Here is a 12,846-nt window from a genome sequence, read left to right as displayed (position 1 = left end):
TGATGACATAGGCTCCTTAGACATGTCAAGCCAGTCTACAAACACAAATATACTTGCCAAGGATAAATGTGAGCTGGAAACTGTGCTAAATATTTAGAAGAATGGCTCTCATTTTCTCTTACAACAATGAAGCAATTTACTTCAATTTGACAGGGAAAGAGTTTTGAAGCAGATCAATATGAGATGACGTGCATAATGTACAGCAATTACATTTTAATAAAAACCACTGACAGGTTTGCAAGTTAAATTATACAGTGCAATGTATTTTCCTTGGATCCAGCTAGCTGTAGTGCTAGGACTCTGTATATATATTTTACAGATCTATTATGCGTATATTTTATACACAAACTGAAACCAAACTGCTGGGACAAAAGAAAATCAAATTAATGGACTTAAATGTCATATAATTTTTCTCCTTTAAACTTATTCAACACATTTGGCACATATGACTGATTCATTATGATTCTGATAAGAAAAGAAAAAAAACCCCAGAAAATTAAAAAATTCCCATGAAAGATTTAAATCACAAGCCTTAAACCTTTAATTCTGCATCATGTTTCTCTATCATAGAAGTGTTGGGAACATGGGGAAGTGAAATGCAAAGTATAAAATAATATAAAGCATAGAGCTAATCTATCAAGAGTTATGAAGCACATAAAAAACAAGGAGTCATCACCACTGTAAAAAAAATGAACATTCTGTCTCAATTCATGAGCATGTAGCTACGAATAAAAGGGAGCTACAAATAGAAAGGGAGTATGGAAGAGGCAGGAAATGGAACGTCTCTTTTTCAAGTGAGATTAGTGCTCTTTATCAGTAAGGACATTTATATCTAGATATATAGGCTTTCTACTCATTTGAAGTTCTCTGATTTGAAGATAAATCATAATAAAGCTTGCAAAGTTGATCCAAGTATAGTTTATTATATATATTTTTGGGCATTCTCTGCTATCTATGGACTTCTTCCAGCATTTCAGTGAACAGCTTTTTAAGGAAGGGAGGAGAAAGAAAAAAAGGCTTCTCCTGTAACACTAAGAACTCAAACTCCACCCCGACTCACAAGCAGCACAGCTTGTTGCACCCAGCTCAGTGTATAAAGTGCTTTTGTTTCATTTTTAATACACAAAGCCTGCTTGTCTTCTTTTGCAGCTCCTCCCCTTGCCACCCACTTGTATCCGATTCCAGTGGCACCCCTGCCAAGAGAATTAGGGAGTGCTCCCTGCTAAATGGCAGCCTTTGTGTGACCGCAAGTCGGCTGGTACTATCTCACAGAAACAAAAGCAGAAGCCATTTGCCTAATACTTATTAATCTCAGTTGCCTACGCCACGCAGCTATAAAAAAAGGAGAGCTTTAAACATGTTCACTTGCAGTATATAAAAGTGTATCAAGAAGCAAGCTCAACAATCTACTGAATTACTCATTCACAACAAAGTAGCTACAGTTTTACAGTCAACTACACACTTTATTAAACAAACAGAAAAGAAACAGGAAATTTCCCCTTGCCTGGAAAATGTTGCCTCCACATTCTTCTTCTTATTAAAAACCGCACATGGTAGCGGAGGAGGGAGGGTGGAGAATTGGGGGGAGGGAACCCCCACACAGGATAAAATATTACCACTTTTCAGTGCGTTGACTCTCCTCTGGTCTACGAAGGGGTATCTTCAAACAAGCAATCCCACAGCCCACAGCTGCAACATCTCAAGACAAATGTCTCTTTGAACACGGAGGGGAAAAAAGGCTTTTGTCCTGAGCTATGGAATAATAGTCTGAAATTGCTTAGAGGAGTTACAGTCACCTCTGTGCAGCTCCAAACTCTTTAGAGCACTCCCTCCAGACTTTGCTGAAGCTTTTAACTAATCATAGTTCTTTCCCAGCCCTTGAATAAAATCATGTGAGTGCCAGCCAAAATATCTTATGCTGTGCACACTAAAAAGCTTGTATATGTCAGGGTTTTTTCCCCTCCTCTCATTGACTCGCACATACGTCTCTTTTCTTGGTTGTCTTGAATGAATTTAATCTGTGCCATGCTGTGGTTTTTCATTACTTAAGAAGTCAAACATGTTTCTCTATGTGCAATATATGGAACAAGGCTCTATGTTCAAACAGATAGCTTGCAGCCACAATCCAAGAGATCAATAGCAATTAGGGATGTTAAATAACAGTTAACTGAAGAATTGATTAACCCCATGAATTCTTATCGGTTACTCGACTATTCTATAGTCCCTGGGGGTGGGGCCAGCAGCCAGTGCGCTCCAGCCCCACTCCCAAGGAGCCCTCTGCCACCCTGTGCTGCTGCCTCTATATTAGAGACAGCAGTATGGGATGCCAGGCGGGAACTGGTCTGTGAGGGGAGCCAGCTTAAAAACCAGCTCCCCTCACAGACTGCCTGCCTGATAGAGGCAGCAGTGCGGGGTGGTGACAGCCCCTATCCAGGGGCAGAGGTCTGAGCTCCCGGAACCGGTGCGAGCTGGAATTAAGCTGGGCTGATGGCCAACCTGCGAAAAAATTTACTAGTGGGGAATGGGGGAATGTATGTAGTCTATAGCATTAACCTATAAGCTTTTCCTTATTGGCTAATTGATTGTACTATTACATCCCTAATAGCAATAGGATTCGAAGATCAGATTTAGATAGGCACCCAAAACTAAGGGGCCAAATTTATTCTCAGGGTCTAAGTCAACTGGTATTCAATGGGTTCAAACTGAGCCGAATCTGGTTCTTTTGCATCTGCAAAACTGGGCTAGTAATCCTGTAAAATGAGATCCCTTCTCTAGTTGGTCCAGAAATCTCTGACAACATCCTTCATGGTGATCCTTTGGCTCATCTGTTTTTGGATGGAATTAGGAAATATAGAGGGCATGCAACAATGAAAAATAAAGGAAAGGAGAAAACATTATCCACCTATTCCTCGTCCCCACTCCTATATCCTAATCATAAGGCTCTTCCTTGACATCCCATGACAATGGGTCACCATAACCATTATAACTCCCCTGTTTAACACCTGTATGTGCCCATGAACTCCCTCTCTGCTCTCCCTCTCAGCTTCCAGATGTTCCCACCATGGTTATGGGGCCTGATCCTGCAACCCCTTTCTCATGCAAATAGCGGTATTCAGCAATAGTTCCATTTGACTCAGCAGAAGCACTTTGTGTGAATCAGGGTTTTGCAATACAGTACAGATTTGCAGTAGGCTTGGACACGTGTGTGGCTAAGCATACTCATTGCCAACCCCATTTCCCCGTGTATTCAGATCCTCTTATAAATTAACTGACGGTATTAGTCCTTTGCTCCCTGTCAATTTTGATCATTGCTAAAAATCAGTTTGTTAGGGTGTGAGTATGTTCACATGGATGCTAGTCTGGATTCACAGTCCCTCAGATATTGGCCTTGTATGGATCCCAGCATGGGCCTGGCAAGTTGTGGGAATGGAGCACTACATTAAGAGTAGCATGAATTTCATTTAGGTCCCAACGTTGGAAGCCACTGTAATTTTCAATGATTAACCAACATTTAGCTATTGTTTTCTTTGCTAATGTCTTTAATTTTATTTATTGGCCAAGAATTCTTGTTGCTCTTGTTCTGTTGTTGTTATGGTTGACTTGCAATAGAAAAAAATAACTGACCCAAATCTCAAACCAAATCACACCATGGAGATTGGGCAAATCTGGATTCATTTTCCCAATCAGGTAGACTTTTAACATGACTGCACAAATCACATTACCCTAACCATACTTCAGTTACCCATCTATAGCACAAGGCGAGTAAAAGTCTTAGAAGGGTACCTGCATTATTCTGTTAACTAAAGAAACTTAAAAAACAACAATGGTCCTGCATTTGTTAGAGAGTAACAAAAATATATAAATAGTATCATGAGCTTTCGTGGGCACAACTTGCTTCTTCAGATGACAAATATGGAGCAAGGGGCACAGAGTTTGAAATATAAAGAAGAAAAAGAGGGGAGAGAGAGAAGAAAGGAAAAAAACCAACTCTGTCAATTAGTGTCCTTGCTAAATACAAGGAGAGTAATACATTTCTCTGTATTGTACACATACAGTCTCCGTTACAGTAGTATCCGAGAACCTCAAATCTTGACTATTTATCCTCACAACACTCATATGAGGTATTATCCCCTTGTACAAGCAAGAAGCTGAAGGCAAGGGAGACGAAAGGCAACAGAGGAAATATGTGGCAGAGCTGTGAATTAAATCTAAGGTCAATAAAACTAATGTTCTAACCATCAGACCATCCTGCCTCGTTAGCTCTATACATCTATGAGCCACTATGCAATTCAGTGTTGTACGAATAAATTCATTAGTATTTGCAACGCTCCTAGGAATCTTAAATGGAAAGTTGAAAAAAAAAAAGAGAGAGAGAGAGAGAGCGCAAAATTACCACCAGATGCATGGAGTAATAGTTAAGCCAAGTTAGGGATGTTAAATTTTGATTAATCAGCTAATCAAGTAGTCGATGGAATTTCCAATGTTTACTCGATTGGAAATGTTTCCGGCAGTACTTGCTACATTTCAAAGGCAGAGGCCCAGTGGGGAATCTGGACAGGGTAGGCTGAGGCGCAACAGCCACACACAACTCTTGCTACATTTCAAAAGCAGAGGCCCAGCTTCCAGGACTGGGCACGAGCTGGGACAGCTGATTTCCAGCTTGAACCCAGTCCTCTGTTGCACCTTTGCCTCTCCTGCCCCCTCATGGAGATGGTGCTAGGTGTAACCGGCTTTTAAGCTAGTTCCCCCCCAGCACCAGCTCCTGCTCCCCCCACTTGCTGCCTCCGATAGGAAGCAACTAGTTGATTAATGACTCGACTATCTGATAAGCATATACTTACATCCCTAGGCCAAATGCCCATAATCTTTAATGGGGATCTGTACTACACAAGAACCATCAATACCAACAAGTTTACAAAAAATGAGATTGCAGTTGTTTTACCAAACAGATGTATAAAATATTTAAAATAAGAAATTTCATATTTTAAAATCTGTTTAGTGAAAAAACCTCTGAACTCATTTTACAGGCATTACACCCTTCTGGGTGCACAAGGCTCCTGTTGTACGAACACAGTACCCTGGACCAAGCATTATTCAGGTCTCACTTTACATATGCATAGTGATAGAAATGTAGCCGTGTTAGTCTGGGGTAGCTGAAGCAAAATGCAGGACAATGTAGCACTTTAAAGACTAACAAGATGGTTTATTAGATGATGAGCTTTCGTGGGCCAGACCCACTTCCTCAGATCAAATAGTGGAAGAAAATAGTCACAACCATATATACCAAAGGATACAATTAAAAAAAAAAGAACAAATATGAAAAGGACAAATCATCAATTCACACTTACCTTCCTTCCTCCCCCCCTCCCCCCCCGTGCATCCCCCTCCTGTTCTGAAATGTGATTTGTCCTTTTCATATGTGTTCAATTTTTTTTAATTGTATCCTTTGGTATATATGGTTGTGACTATTTTCTTCCACTATTTGATCTGAGGAAGTGGGTCTGGCCCACGAAAGCTCATCATCTAATAAACCATCTTGTTAGTCTTTAAAGTGCTACATTGTCCTGCATTTTACATATGCAGTTTTACAGCAGGGATTGCTTTAAAGCAGTGGTTCTCAACCCATGGCCCAATCAGTAAACAGCTGCAGCCCACTGTGACATTCTCAGAACCATAAAGGTAGTGTATATATATTGTGTGGCTGCGACCCACATAACATAGACAGCTACATATGTGACCCACAATGATAAATAGGTTAAGAATCACTGCTATCACTGCTACTGGCTTTGCTTTGCTTTCTGGAAAACTTGTAAGTGCCTGATCTTACCTCAATTAAAGTCAATGGGAGTCTTTCTACTAATTTTAATGGGAGTTAACTGGGTCTTAAGGGCACAGTCTAAGTAAAGTACTTCTGCATCTGCTTAATTTTAAGCACCTGAATAGCCCTCATCTATTTCAAAGATATTACTCATGTACTTAACACTTAGCAGGTGCTTAAGTTGTTTGCTGTGATGAAAGAAAAAAAGGACTCTGTTAAACTCAATACTAGATGCCTAAAAAGCATGTTGAGATGATTCATCAATTTGTAAAGTACTTTTAAAACAAAAAATACTACGCTAAATATTCTTAGTTATTAACAAGTAGATAATTGACAAAGTTTTGACATAAATAAATATAAGAGTATTTAGAATGACCTGGGAATTTTACCCTAAATAACAACTTTAGTCTGTTGCATTTCTATGGACTATAGAGTTAATTGCTCTACAAGCTAAGCATAATTGTATTCTGTTAGCATCTACTTATATTCATAGATTCCAAGGCCAGACGGACCACTGTGACCATTAAATCTTCTCTGTATGATAAACTTCCCTCAAATAATTTCTGTTTGAACTAAAGTTTATCTTTTACAACCATCCAATCTTGATTTCAGAATTGGCAATATATTATATATAATATACTGTACCATGAAGTGGTACAAAGGTTTTACCAATTCCCAAGAGGCAAAGTGGTAAGTCTGTTATGTGGGTCACAGCAAATTCTGAAAAATATTGATGAACACCGTCTGATGACTTTTGCACATAACATGCAAAACTGAAACCTTCAAGAGTTCACCACTTCTGAGAGTGTCAAAATGTCCCTTCTCTGGCACAGCGCAGGAGCTCTGTCTAGCTTTCCCCAGAATTCCTTCACAGCAAAGAGGAGTCTAGAGATTTCTGCAGGAGAGAAGCAGCAAAGGTTCCCTGCTCTTAAGGAACTTAAGTGTTTGGAGCTACAGAAAACTGTTTGCAACTAATGCTGGAAATGTTCTGTGGAAATTACTAGTGCTGGAGAAAACATTATAAACCCAGCATATAAGGATGGCTTTTTGCAGTTGCTTTTTAAAATATGAAACTTATTTTAAACTTCAGCAACACAACCAGAAATTTACCACGAATAATACTTAAGTATTACAAATACAGAAAAGACCAGCTGTGTTATTTGATGTTGATGCTTCAGTATCCTTATAGCTTGTAAATTATAGATAGATATGATATATCCAGGAACACACACTTCCATTCTTCACTGCTACTCCATCAGAACATAGAGATATAAGTAATTTGCTCCTGGCGCCATCCAACAGTATAATGTTTCCTACGGCAGCGATCTCAATCTTTGCAGAGTACCATGTCCCTTTCAGGAATTTGTCCTTCTGTACCTCAAGTTTCACTTCACTTGAAAATTACTTGCTTACAAAATCAGATATAACTATACAAAAGTGTCACAGCAATAACTGGAAGATTGTTTACTTTCTCATTTTTACCTTATAATTGGAATTGGAATATAAACATTGTAATTACATTTCAGTATACAGAGCAGTATAAACAAGTCATTGTATGAGATGTTAGTTCTACTGACTCAGCTATTGCTTTTTATGTAGCCTGTTGTGAAACTACGAAAATATCTAAATGAGTTGATGTATCCCTGGAAGACTGCTGATTTGAGAACCACTGTCCTAAGGGATTTCAAATCAAACTTCATGAAAATTTGCAGAACTTTCCTTCTATTAAAGTATCTCTCAACAGAGCAAAATCTCACTGAGGAACATGTGGGATACTGTTTTAATTATTATAGCCTGGTATGATGATTCATTGTGTAAAATGTAACATAATTCAGCTTCCCATTTATACAGTACCTACAGGATCGTTCAATATACGGGCACATAGCCTCATGCAGCCAAGAATTATGTGCCTGGTCCCACTCCCAAAAAGTCTTTCCATTGACTTCATTGCGAGTTTGACAAGGTCATTGGTTGATGGATGGAATAAAACAGCTCAGAAAAGTAACCTACGCTTGTCCTTGAGAAGTTTAATACCAAGTTACTCGACCTTTGGGTACGCACAAGCCATTCTGAAATTAGGATTGCCAGATGTTTTCAACAAAAATACTGGACACACTTGACATTACATCACAATCTACATTACATCCTATTTAGAAAATACCGAACATTTATCTTTTCTCAATTTGTTTCCTGAACAGAAAGCTAAAATACTGGACTGTCCGATTCAAAACTGGACACCTGGCAATACTATCTGAAATTTGTGCAATTATAGTTGCATCCAGCTAGCAGGGAAAATGGATGGAGAAGTAAAAATCAGCTGGGGGAGTTTGGTAACTGGTTAGGTGATCTGAGATCCTTGAGGATCACCAGAGAAAACTGAAAGAAACTGCTGGTCAACATATTAAGAAGCAGAGGAGGAAAGACTGAAGGCCAATGGAACTTAATTATGTGTCCACAGGAAGCACTGGAAGCTGTCAGGGGATACAAGACAGATGCCCCAGCAGATGGGAGAGTCCATACGGGGAACTAACGGATGCTATCAGAAAAACTAAAACAGTGTTTGGAGGAGGAAAGGCTCAATCAGGAGTAAGACAGAGAGTTCAGGTAAATAAATAAATGAATAAAAATCAGGAAAACATATTGTTAAGGCTTTTTGTTATGTTGGTAAAGGTACTTCACTTTCCCATCACTTGTCGAGTTTAAGCTCTCTAACTACCATTAACAATAATGTGATGAAGGCAGTTAAAACCCCACACAACTGTCTGAAAATGTGCCCCACAGAGCCCAAGATATAAATATGGAATTTGTTCTTAGTGGGATGTGGATGACTTTCAAAATCTGTGTAAAAAAAGCTCTTCAAGACATATCATTCATGAGCCTGACAAAATAAATTCCTTATAGTGTTCCTAGTTGGCCTGTTGCATATTTTCTTTACCTGGTGTGTGTAGATATTTGTCTTTGTGACACAAATAACTATATGCTACTACAGAAGAGGTACAGCCACTTGTCCTTCATGTCTATCACATCTTTTCCTATTCTCTCCTATTTGCTCAGATTGATTAAAATGGAAAAAAATAGATAAAAACAAAAGACAAAAAGAGTCCAGGTAGGATGCAAAATCAAATGCACGCAACTAGAAAAAATGATAATATTGTGCAGTATGTTTATGTCCAAATGAAAAGTGGTGCCTGTAAAAATCTTTCCATTTGGCAAATGTGTTTTTTGATGAAAGGTGTTTAAGTCCTTCCACCCTCATGGACTGCACGTGACAATGTCTTGGTGCTGTCTCTGTGTTGGAAGATGCACAGAATGCTGAAAGAACAGCACAAATCTGTCTGGCAAAGACAACAGGAAAGAGGTGCGCTGATATCAGCCATCTGGACACAAGGAGGCCTAACTTGAAATCACCTCAAGGGCTTCAAAGATATTTTGAATAATACGTGTATGAATGTAGACTAATGAACAGACTGCCAAGGGACATGGCAGAAGCCTCATCACTTAGGACAGCTAAAATGACACTGCTTGAAAACATCAGAAAGCAAACTGAATGCGTTATTCTTGGTTATGGTGAATCTGGATCCAAAAGATCCAGCTGCTACAAAAACAGCACTCTTGCTGTGCACTTATATTCTGATCAGTAGAGTTTTAGCCCCTCCTTTCCTGTGCTGCACAAGAAAGCTGCACCCAGGGGTAGAGTTCCCTCTAAGCTGCGTGACAGCACAGCTTCACAGGCGATTAATCAGTCCCGCCCAGTCAGTGAGCTCCCTGCATGGAACCCTGAGCCTGACTGGGTGGGGCTGATTAATCGGCTGTGAAGATGTGCTGCCACACAGCTTGGAGAGAACTCTGCCCATGGGGCACCTAATTTTCATCACTAGGCCACAGAATGGAAGCAGCATATTTGTGAAACAGCCCTTCCAGGACTCTTGCTGTGGCAGTTTTGTGGACTGGCAGGGGCTTTATTGTATGCTGCTGGGGAGCTAGAACTAGAGTAACAATAACAGACTTCTAACCTTCATCCTCTTCCGCTTGCAGATTTTCTATTAAGCACATAGGAACAAAAGCCAGCAAGAATTTGACCTTTCTCTGTTCCCATATGCATGTTGAAACAGGAGAGCTCAGGTAAACACAGACTTCTCAAGTCTAGCAACACCCCTGGTCCAGCATCATCAGGATGACCCAGGCAGGCCAAGAGCATTGCCAGTCTAGGGGGTCAAGAGAGTGGAGCCCTGGGTGACAGCAGAGCTATTGGAAGGAGTGAGGAGCCCCAGGTGACAGCAAGAGCAGATAGGGGAGCGCAGAGCCCCCCTCCAACACTGGTGGCATCAGAGCCACTGGGCAAAAGCGGACCCCCAGGTGGCAACAAGGCAGCGGGGGCGGGGAGGAAGCAGACCCTCCCTTCTTCCCCAGATGGAGAGAGCAGAGCCTGGGGTGGCCAAGAAGGAAAAGTAGAGCCCCTGGCGCATTGACCTCCCCAGTCCGGCAAATTCCCTGGTCCGGGACCAGTCAGGTCCCGAGGGTGCTGGACCAGGGAGATTGAACCTATATTGCGTCTACAGTCCACAGTAGATAAACAGATCTGTAAAAAACATACATTATAGTTTTCTGAGTGAATTATATAGAAATCTTGTTTGTGTAGCATCACTGATGCCTTGCAGAAGAGAAAGGAGGAAAGAAATAGGATTGGAATAAGACTCCACAACTGAACACATCCAGTCTTTGGGAAAGTCCTTGTATCTGACTTCTTCAGCAAAAGCATCTATCTTAGGGTACGTCTAGATTACATGCCTCTGCCGACAGAGGCATGTAAAATAGGCTACCCGACATAGTCAATGAAGCAGGGATTTAAATATCCCCGGCTTCATTAAAATAAAAATGGCCGCCACACTGTGCCGGCTCAGTTGATCGTCGGCACAGTGCGCGAGTCAAGACGTGGATCAGTCAACAGGGAATGCCTTTGTCGACTGCTCCCTTATGCCTCGTGAAAAACACTTAGGGTAATCTAGATGTACCCTAAGTGTATAAGTAATGCTTATTTTTAATTTAAATATATATAGGAAATGTTACCCACTCAATATACGGTGCCCATTTTGGAAAAAGGGAGTCATTATTTAAATCAATGCATCGATATGTTTTCCTCTATACTTCCAATAGTATTTTTTCAATTTCCCAACATATTGATTTTCCAGACTACAAAGCATACCTTATCTTGCATTCAGTAAAATGACAGCTGGACAGTTTTAAGGATGCAAGTTCCTCAAAAATCAAAAGAAAAAAAACTATACCAATCGGCAAAACATAAGGGTTCAGCTTTTGGAAAATGAAAGAGGTTTAACCTGATTCATTATTCCTCTGCCATATGAATGTTTCAAAGTTGTATTTGCACACCAGTAACAGTGAAATAACAGATACTTAGTAGTGGAAAACAACAGACTTTAAAGTACTTGTGGGAGTTAAATTATGGCAGCATTAATCATTTAGGGTTAGACCTTCTGATTATGCCAAACAGAAAATACTGTAACTATTTCCAAGTACTGTAAAATGTACAGAAGTTTTTCTATGCAGTATTTTCTATTTTTTTGCTTCTATTACTAAGAGGATGCCTGAGATCTTACATCAGCTAGAAAACAGGACAACAGGGATTACATTTAGGAAAGTTTCCACACTGGGCATATACAAAAGCAGCAGAGGATGCTGGTTGCCATTTCGTATTGATGTATTATTTTCATAACTAATTTGATGTTGCCCCAGCTTCACAAATGGGATTCATATCCCTGCTAAGATTGTGAAAAAAATCAGTTCTGATTTGCAGTGGTGAATCTTTTAAGTAATTCCTGTTCTCCACTTCTACTTGTTCTTCTCTGTCACTGAAAGCACCCAGTGTATAGATTCAAATGGAGTGATTACAGCTTCTCAACAGTCAATAATATTCTAAGTAAGCAAGATGATACCTACTTTCCTTAAGGGGGTTATGATATTTAGTGGGGATCCAATTATGTATATTCCCCTCCCCAACTCATTTAATTGCTGTTCAAGAGTAAGGAGTCTGTGCAGGTGGGTCCCAGATGTGGGGCCTCGGAGGGTGGAGAACTGTTGCTGGAAATGACATTAGCCATCTGGCCTAGCTGCAGATATTGGAGCAGTAGCTAATAATGTTCACAAAGAAGTGAAGTCTGGGTTTTTTTTGTTTTGTTTTAAATACAGTTGATTATTATGTTCAATTCCAGATTGTGGGACAAAATAAAGAGTTTTATATGCTGTGAATACTCAGCTCTCAGAGAAGCAAGTCAGGTCATTCATATATATATCAAAAGGGAAAATTATAAGAACCTTATTTAGAGCTTTCTTGAAATAATTACCAGGTCTCTCAACCACTCTTGAATATTTTCTGATTTCCTGATAAACTGACCATTACTCATGACCAAACACTCCTATTAGAGAAGCAGGAAAGATAGTACAGTGCATGCCTCTTATTCCATCTTCCCTATGGTGGAAACATGTCAGGGTCAAGCTTTCAGTACCACGCTTTCAATTTAAACTTAAAACAAACTTATTCAAATGGCCCTCAAAAAAGATCCTGTACATATGAAACAAATGGAATTTCAAAATGGTCATCTATCTGCATAGTCAATCAAGTAATCATGCAAAAGTTGTAACTAAAACTGCTAGAATGTAAAATATTCTCAACTTAATGTGTGAGGCCTTGACGATGGAACTCCCATTTAGTGCTAATAAAAGTCCCTATTATTAAACTGAGATTCCATCCATAGGGAGTCTCCTCTTCTTTCCTTTAGAAAAGCTGATAAGTAATGGAGTGGTGAAGCAGTGGCAGTGACAGGAAGTGGTAGAGCTTACCTCAGTCTACAGAGATACATCAGTCCAGTAGCTTCCAAAAGTGCTCTCTTTTGATATTTTTCTTTTACAGGAACACCTTTTAGGTGTTACAATTTTATAAACCACCCTATTCCTCTCAGGAATCCAGCCCAGTCTTTTATTATTAATTATTATTATTATTATTAAAGGCAACA

At 39.8% G+C, this 12,846-nt stretch overlaps 1 protein-coding gene across 6 annotated transcripts in view; it reads right to left on the bottom strand.

The window, feature by feature from the left end:
- CTBP2 (C-terminal binding protein 2) overlaps window positions 1–12,846 on the bottom strand; it is a 267,057-nt gene that overhangs the window by 47,004 nt on the left and 207,207 nt on the right. Inside the window, exon 1 of one of the 6 annotated variants that reach the window (XM_006136123.4) lies at window positions 1,505–1,895. The exons of the other annotated variants lie outside the window; for them this stretch is intronic. Coding sequence (XP_006136185.2) covers window positions 1,505–1,526 — 22 coding nt within the window. The 5' untranslated portion in view covers window positions 1,527–1,895. Of the gene's footprint in view, window positions 1–1,504; window positions 1,896–12,846 lie in introns of those variants that run through there. 6 annotated transcript variants of the gene reach the window in all.

Source organism: Pelodiscus sinensis, chromosome 8 (assembly GCF_049634645.1).
Source record: "Pelodiscus sinensis isolate JC-2024 chromosome 8, ASM4963464v1, whole genome shotgun sequence".
NCBI lineage: Eukaryota > Metazoa > Chordata > Testudines > Trionychidae > Pelodiscus > Pelodiscus sinensis.
The sequence above is the reverse complement of the archived record's forward strand: the minus strand, read 5'-3'. Positions and strand labels throughout refer to the sequence as shown.